General features: G+C 33.5%; 1 protein-coding gene across 1 annotated transcript; it reads right to left on the bottom strand.

Annotated features, from left to right (window-relative positions):
* Nucleotides 1-240: 240 nt before the first annotated feature.
* LOC108782504 (pro-resilin) lies at nucleotides 241-9,061 on the bottom strand. The gene is made up of 4 exons (XM_018550785.1): nucleotides 8,849-9,061; nucleotides 3,864-4,040; nucleotides 1,304-1,604; nucleotides 241-428 (listed from the first exon to the last, which is right to left on the bottom strand). Exons 1-4 carry the CDS (start codon nucleotides 9,059-9,061, stop codon nucleotides 274-276), a joined length of 846 nt encoding a protein of 281 aa, XP_018406287.1. The 3' UTR covers nucleotides 241-273.
* Nucleotides 9,062-9,291: the final 230 nt, after the last annotated feature.

Consider the following 9,291-nt stretch of genomic DNA (forward strand, 5'->3'; position numbering starts at 1 on the left):
TTAATCACGTACATATATATGTGCTTGTTGACATGACGTTTCACATTGTAAGAAAATGACGAAATTGTGTTAAAGATGTATATGATTGGTAATAATAAAATTAAAAAACACATAGTAAATTGAATATAAAATATGACTCTTTTTCACGGTGATCTATTAAGGTTTGGTGGTATTATACAAATACGAAATTTTTATGAAAAAATGTCTTTATTGGAAAAAAGACTGCACTCACAAGCGGGATCGGTATATCCTATATAATACTTTTTATGCATTCTAATGGAAAGCAGGACCGTACGTGGGTGACGGTATTCCCGGATAATTATTCCTTCCACCGAAGTTATTGTAACTGCTGTCTATGGCATTAGAACCAAACTGGTTGTTATCGTAGTGTCCGCCGCCAGATGGATAATTGTAACCGCCTTGATTACCTGTTGAGTAAAACGTGAAGAGATAATGTAATGCACTCGCGGAATCTCTAACAATAATAAAAATTATACATAATATATCTATATATGTATGTATAAAGCATATGTTTAAAAGAACAAAATATTTAATATATATGTAGGATTGCCACAAAATTGAAAATAAGAGAAATTATGAAAATATTAGGGAAATTGAACACGGTCAGGGAAATCGGGAAATTTTGCGAAATTTTATGGAAAATGAAAATTCTTACTTTTAAAAAAATTTAATATATACGTCACACATCTACGCAGGTTTGAAATACTACCAGCTTAACAACTAAATCAGCAACAGTAATAGTAATTCACATTGCTATGTTAAATGGACTCAACAAAATATTTCATGGTTTCAAAATCAGGACAAAAATACAAAAAATTTCAAAATACTTGAAAGCATCAAAGAAAATCATGAAATTTTGTCTGGAAATCAAGACAGAAATTATGGAATTTTAGAAATGAGGAATTTATGACAACTTCTAATATATGTATATTCAAATGATTTTGTTCCAGTATATTTCACGAGTATCACCTCGTAAAAAAATTCGCTTTTCTACAATCTTTTCTTAATAGTGTTATTTATAATGCAACAACAATTAATTCATAAAAACAGACACACATTCTACATAAAAATTACAAGCAGTCTAAATTATCAAAATTATAAATCGCTGGTAAAATTAATTTCTCGATTTATATTAATTATCTACATATTTTTTATTCAGTCGAATGAATATTTTTTGCTCTCTGAAAAATGCTGAACCGTATTTTTAAATACGTAAATCAAGTATGATGTACCGTGTTTGAAAGAGTTAGCAGCGAAATGTTAAACGTTCTATGCTACACACCTCCGGTATATCCACCGCCTCCACCGCCGATTTGATTTCCCTGGTAACCGAAACCTTGACCAGCGTATCCGGCGTTCTGCGTGTTATACTGATCCGGATAAACCGGGGTACCTTCGTACCTCACATCGGCGTGAAAACCGGTCCTCCAGTCGGCGGTGTAAGTGACAATCTGCGTCCTACCGTCCGGAAGTTGCACTCTGTACTCACCACGGACGGTCTCGCCATCGCTCGTCTCTTGCCTACCGAAATCATTTCCGGTAGCCTGGTCCTTCACGGAATAACCGAACTCATAGGCCTTGGGCTGAAGCAAAATCAGATACAAATATTCTCAAATTTGTTTTCACTCCCTTATCTTTTTCGTAGAAGATGATAAGAAAATGTAGAAAAAGGTAGAGAGATGGAGTAAAGGAGGCATTATGTAAAGGTACGGAGATAAATGAGGAAAGGTGATACATGAAAAAATAACTGGAATGGATGCACATTTATTAATGCAGCAATGACGCAACCTCTAGTCAGGACGACAAGCTTTCCTTCCTTCGTCCCGACAAAGTAGAGCGGACGACGATGCTGAAGAGAAGCCGCCGCGATTTAATCTGGCTCATACAACCATCACCGCTACTATCACCAGCAGCGGTTTGCTCGCCGACGGGCAGATCCGCGCGAGATGCGAACGCGCATCTCGCGAGCGCTCAGATCCCCGATTAGCTAACCAGCAATAACGATTTACCGTGAATTATGCCCGCGGTCGCGGTTCACCCTATTAATATTGTTACATCATTCCGTTTGCGCCACGCTCTCGCTCTCGGACTCGAATTTGTAGCATCTCGAGACACTTGAGCGCGATGCGTCGATCTTCGATTAACGTAATCGCGCCATGTTCAAACAATGTACGAGTAAGCTGAGAGCAGAATATATAAAGCATCTTTCGATCATAGATTTTTAACCTAATTGATTGCGAGATATATTGTGCAAAGCGATGATTTGCTCGTGCGAAAGAGATGCAACGATTTCGTTTTTTCCAAAATGTGAGAACGGTAAGAAATTTAATTTTTTTGCTTAACTATACATTTTATCGTAATAATGTAATATCATTATGACGTATATATACCTTTCCAATAAATATGATTATTTAAATTTAAAAAATAAAAAAATATTGAAAGTGTAAAAAGTGTATTAAATTAAATGAAACAAAAAAATTTGAAAAATTTAATTTTAATCATTACAATATTTTAAAACAAATGAATTCTCAACCCTAATCAGCATCTATTCGCGGTCAGTGGATCATTTTATTCTAATTAATACTACTGAAGGTGTCATAATAAATGTCTCGCTGTGAGAAATGATGTAGCTTAAATATCAATTTGAGGTACATAAGTGGTTAGTATTGATATCTCATGATGATATCAGCTGTAAATCGTGAGAGATTATAAAAGATAAAAGAAACATCTCGATCATAATATAATATTGAGTAATTCAAGATTCATCATCCTACACACCGGCTACAAAAAAATCATGAGGTCATTCAGAAAATAGAGTTAGTTCAAGCTCAGAGCGCACTCCTCCGGATGAGATTTACGAAATGAGGTCAGACCTTTCTTTATCCGAAGAGTTCAATGTTACTTCTAAGATGTAACCGAATCTAGATCTGAAATAATCAACTTTGACCTCGGGAGTGCCTCACGTTTTCGCAAGACTCGTTAGAATAATCGGCGATACATACATTAAGGGCAAGGATCTAGCTTTAGAAAGCAGCACTCTGAATCTGCATTTTCTTAAGTACAAAAGAGCGTCTGTTTGGTGATGTAATATACTTTGTCCTTAATGTTTCGTATTGTGCAATCTTCAAAATCGTCGGCGAAGTATTGATTTATCATGAGTCATCCTAAATTCACAAACTGGAATCGCAACCTCGAAAGTGACGCTTTACAAAAATTAAAATGTTTCTCTATTGCTAATTGGTATCAATTATTTTGCATTATTTTATAAATGATTTATCAATAAAAAACGTACGACTTAATTACTTAACGAGCGTCTGGGTTAATTATGATCACGCAATTTGAAGCCTGATTTCGCAAAACATGTTGCACCAGCTATTGAAGTAATCATCGAATGAAGATCAAAGATGATAGGAGGCCGGGATTCGATCCCACGTTATGTCAGATTGTATTGCATAAATTTTTTAATCGGACAATTGCAATATCTCGTTGTCGTAAACATTCTAAATCACTTCTTTTACGTTTTGCATCCGTACTAGCGATTGTATTGTTGCTAAATTAAACTTTGTATTATTAATCATTCAATTTACAATTACTTTAATTGTTTAATGTGATAAAAAATATTTTATATCGAATATTTAAAAAAATCTAAATTTAAGCACACACAGGTTATAATAATTGTCAAGAAAATATCAATTCCTATTTCGAGAGAAGAAGCTAGTAAGTATAAAATTATAAAAAACAGCAAAGTTATGATGAAGATATAGGACACAGGAAACATTGTCTTCAATCGTGTATGCAATTCCATTAAAAGTTGCTTAGACACAGACATGTATTATAAATACCTCGTTATCTGTGTAATCTTGGCTATCGTGCCCACCGTAATGGCCCCCAAATCCATTCCCACCACCTTGTGCCCCATGATGACCCCCACCTGCGTAATTTCCGGGAACGCCGTACTGATTGCTGAGGGGTGGTTCGCAGAGCACAATGCTGACGCTCGCCATCAAGGCGAACAATACCTGTGCACATAAATATTTATTAAATTAGTAAATACGCATAAACATAGATAATATCAATATAAAAATGTAATTAATTCATAAAAATAGAAACATTTAACGTTAAATAATAGGATAAATATTTAAACTCGATCGAAAATAATTCTATTTGAAGAAATAAATATCCAAAGAAATAAATTCTACTTAGAATAAATATAAATATTTAATTTTAAAATATAAAAACAAATATTCGTCGATTATTTCTGTTTAATATTAAATATACCGACTCAAAGCTAGTGAAGACTGTTATTTCTACGACTAATTTCTTTCTGTGTTACAAAGAAATTAGTGTTTCCAAAAAATAAATTTTTTTGAAAACTTAAATTTCTTAGGTTGTAATGTATTGTTTTACAGATTATTTATAGCGTTTATCGTTTTTAATATTAGTTAATATAAATAATTTAAATTAAATCAATTATAAGAACGAAAGAAATTTATCTTTGCAATACATTCAGGTGTATATTGCAAAGTATTTGACACATTAACAGATATAATACTCGCGTACTATATTAAATACATAACGAAATAATACAAGAGTTTAATTAAAAGATTTATTGTCAGCGAAATGCTGATTAATTCCTCAAATATTTCCGATGACTTCCCAGGGATGCTTTCCATGCGTCAGATGAGAACGTCAGATGATCAACAACGTGCACGTTGCGTAGGCGGGAAATTAGACTCATGTGCCTCTATCTTTTCTTCTCTCATTTCTGCAGTATCGTGAGAAGGTGCACGATATTACATCACCGGCACTTTAAAAACTGACGCAAGACTAAACATAACGGTAAAGGAATCAGAGAGCTCTTAGGCACGTAATCCATGACTTTTCCGCGGGAAAACATCTTTCATACGCACGATTTTTCAGATAATTAAGTAGCTACTTTAGCACGCTAATGTCTCAGTATAAGTGAAGATGGAATCTTGCGTGGGCACAAATTAGTTTCGTAAAATGTTGCAACGGTTGATTAAGCTGACACTTATAAAGAAGTCGTAATTATTCAATTTATGCATTGTACTTTATATATACAGTATGTATTATTATTTATACATATTTTTAGAATATTAAAAATATATATATATATTTTTACACGCACATATTACATATGATTAAGATAAATTAATAAAATCTAATATACTTATACTTATATATGGAACTTAATACACGAAATGTGTAAACAATTTTTGAGAATAATACATTCTACAAACCAGTACCTCCTAGAAAACAGAATTCTATCAACAAAAGCAATTTAAATTAATGGTTATCCTATACCAGTTTTTCAATTAACTTCATTTTTCTACTTTTTTCAATAAGTAAACAAGTGTGTAATAATTGTGTGTGTTAACATAATTACAACTTATTAACCATGACACCTTAATCTACCTTATGTATATGTAATGTATATGTACGTACGAATATGCAAATTAAAGTATTGTTCTAATAATAATAGTATTAATGAGTACGCTGCTGTTTACATTTGTCGAGATGTATGGAATGTTAGATCCAACATGTATAATTTTTTTGTTAGTTTACAGTATCATTATCATTTTAGTAATTTAGTTAATCATTTTTTGTAATTTAATTATTGTTTTAAATAACATATATATAACATAAAATTTCATATAATAATTTTTTTATTTACTCAATTTTTATTGATTGTAGAAATAGATATATATAATAAATCAAAAAAATATATATTTTATATTTTTGTTTAACGTTTGTAGCAACATAAAATTTATGCTATATATTATTATAATTTTTCTTGAATATTAATATTAAATTTTTATCTGAATATCTATATATATATTCACAGTTTTAAATAAATACCATATATACATATATATATATATATATATCATTTTTTACAATTCAATGTTTTCAAATTTATATGTAGTACTTATTTTCACTCTCTCTTATTTTTTATGTAGACATATATATAAATTAATAATTTTCGAATTCAAATATTACGTATTAATTTTGATGACATCAAAATATTAATGACATCATTATTTATTCGAAACAAAGCAATAAAATGGAAGCAAAGTAAAGAAAACAGAATATTTATTACGTATATTTATACGTAAAATACAATTAAATGTTAAAAATTGTCAAATATTATATTTTCAGGAAAATATTACTTGACATAAAATTTTTATGTTACAACATTAACCACAATAAATTCTACACTTCAAATTTAAAACTTATTACATAAATCCAGAATATTTTTAATATTAAATAATTACAAGGAAAGACAATTTACGTTAATATTGCGTATAATTTCCTCAATAAATAGTGATGACATACAGTAGTGAGAAATTAATTATATAAGTTTTAAAAAGAATTTAGTTTTGTATTGTGTTACATACATCTGTATCCTATTTTCATTTTTGTAGCACCTAATTTCACACGCAAATTGACTAATGAGACATTCTTCATCTTGTCCTCACTTTTCTTCATTAAGAATTCTATCTCTTCCAATTAAACTTAAGTAGATATTCATAATTAATTCTTATATTTAAGACAATCTTAAGTACAGTCATAAGATGTCATAAGTCAATCACAGAGTATTATCATCTTGAGACATTATTTAAGACGTTTTAGAAATAAGAACCCACTATAAATATCAGCTTTAGACTTTAATTTTATAATTAGATAAGTTTTTTCTTATTCTTAATTAATTATTAATTTTATACAAACAATGTTATTAATTAGAAACATACATTATTTAAATATGAGTTCTAGTTAGAAAAAAACTTATTCTGTCAGAATAAGAGAGAGAGAGAGAGAGTTTTATGAAATAAGCTCCAATACTAATACTAAATGCTAATCTACTAATTGCATGCATTTACTCAAATAGTAGATACCAAGAATTAATCCTGACATAATTTCGCTGATACAATTTCATATACAAGTGCATGCAACAATTTTATAATTGCTCGTAAATAAACAAAACACGACGTTTGATGTACAATAGATTCCTTTTACGCGTACTTACGGTTAAATTGAACTCAGCGAAATTATATTGATATTAATCCTTGCCAGAGACTCACGGTGGATCATCTCGTTTGGCTATCACACTTAGAGCGCGGGGAACCCCCGGAAGCACACCTGGACCACACGGCGGATTCAAAAGCTTTTTCGAGAGAAAAATAAAAACCCAACTGATAACCGATCTATTTATCGAATCACGAGTCTGCACCTTTTCGTCGAGCAGTGCATTACCTGTCGCACTATCAAATCCATGCTTGGGGAACAGAGATCGCGGGGATGGGTGGTGGTGCGGGAGACAACGCTTCGGACACCGTTTGAAGTGAAAGAAGAGCACTGGACTGAATGCTGAAATATGGTGACGTTTCAGCGCGCATACTGGTGCTTATATAGAGAACTCTCTCTCTCTCTCTCTTTCTCCCTTTCTCGTCTCTCCGCTTCCACGGAGAAGATCCGTTTCCTGTCGCCGCCACCACTGTCGGGGGATAGCGAGCCGAGGGATTCGCTAGAGCGGTGCAGCGTAGGCAGTATAAGAGACGGCGGTCGCATGTACTCCAGTTCACATAGGGAGGCCGCGCTTGTGTGGAAAGCCCGCGCTTTATTTCCCATTGTTCTCTCGGCTGGCTCGCGCGATTTCGGGTCTCAGGAGCGAGCGAGCGAGCGAGTATATAGACGAATAGAGCAGAGTGGATCCGCGGTTTGAACCGCGTCTACGCCGCCGCGGAGAAAGCTGATTACTTCATCGCGTGGGACAGCCCGCGGCGCGATACGCCGCTGCTCGCCTTCTTCGAGCGGACTAATTAGGCAATTGAGTCTTAATTAAGCCGCAGGACCAACGGACGCGTACGCGGGAGTCCACGAGTGGGTCCACGGGAACGAGCTCATTAGTTACCGAGAGATGCGCAGGACTCCTGTAAATGGACTCTGAAGGGAGAGTGCGTAGAAGACGCGTAGGAGGACGTTGAGCTGATACTAATTACCATTAATATTATAAAGACAGTCTAAAGTCGATGTCTGTAATAATTAATAAATAATTGTTCATTGAGAACTAAAAAGAATTGAATTGATGAATTCAAAATTTTAATTGATTCATTTATATAAAATTGGCTTTATGGGGGAACATTTAGTTATATTTCACGAATCCGCGTGTTTAAGAAATCTGTTATTTTCTACAACTCATAAAAAATATAGTTTTGTTACCTTTATTAGAATTTAGTTAATTTTCAATTAATAATTCGAATAATTATTAATTTATCAAATAAGAGTGACAGATCTTAAATATACACGAAAAGAATGGTTTTGCTGAAGTATGTAAAAATTTAGATAGATATAGATCTTTTTCTAAAAATAATTATATATAGGGCTGATTACACCAAATTCTCTATAATTATTTTCATAGTCCAACAAAATTATTTTCAGAAAGAGATGTATGTCTAAATAAATTTTTACCTAAAGATACCTCAATAAAATCATTCTTTCCTCCCATTAATATCCACGAATAATGCGTGTGTGCGCTCGTACTTATTAAATTACATGAAAAAGCTAATTTATTAGCTAAGATTATTTTATCCATTGAAGCCAAAACGTTAAATACAAAGTGCCTCGCGATTTGATTGAACAAAAACTTTAATCCGTGAACAATCGTGTACACATATACACGCGTCGATTCAAACAGCGTGGATGTAAACGCCTCCGGATCAGGATGGATTACAACGAAGAGGCACGCACAGCAGGCGGGTAACATCGCTCTCGTTTAAAGAGTTGCGCAATTGGGTCTTAATTATACGGAATCCTCCAGCGTGCGCGTTCGCTCCGTAAATCCTGCCTTTCGATCCTCTTCGTCGTCACCGCACACGAGGAAGGGCACACGCTCATCTGGAGCATTACTAACGACGCTCCTCTTACCTTTCATTTTTTTCTGCTTTTGTGAATACGCACGCTGATCCCGCGTGTCCTTGAAAGATCTCCGCATCGCGTAACGCAAGCAACGGGGTGTCATCATACTCGTAATATTAATATGCCTGCACTGGCGTGCACCGACAACCGTAACGATATGCTAATGCAACGTATGTAGCTCGTTACGTCAAGCAGTTAGACCGCGTAATACCCAAACGGCGGGTTAATCCTTTCGCTTACAGTGGGATCCAATTATGGACATACTTTATCTTCTCATGTAACATTAACAGAAATATATAAGAAAGATGCAAATAGAATGCTCAGTAGCAGAAT

The sequence above is a fragment of the Cyphomyrmex costatus genome, unplaced genomic scaffold (genome assembly GCF_001594065.2).
Source record: "Cyphomyrmex costatus isolate MS0001 unplaced genomic scaffold, Ccosl1.0 scaffold13, whole genome shotgun sequence".
Classification (NCBI taxonomy): Eukaryota; Metazoa; Arthropoda; class Insecta; order Hymenoptera; family Formicidae; genus Cyphomyrmex; species Cyphomyrmex costatus.

Coding starts and splice junctions, on each gene's coding strand:
- LOC108782504 (XM_018550785.1), bottom strand. CDS start 9,061: ATGACACCCCGTTGCTTGCGTTACGCGATGCGGAGATCTTTCAAGGAC. Junction 1,605..3,863: donor AAGATTACACAGATAACGAG/GTATTTATAATA, acceptor ATTTTGCTTCAG/CCCAAGGCCTATGAGTTCGG. Junction 429..1,303: donor AGGCGGTGGATATACCGGAG/GTGTGTAGCATA, acceptor TTTACTCAACAG/GTAATCAAGGCGGTTACAAT.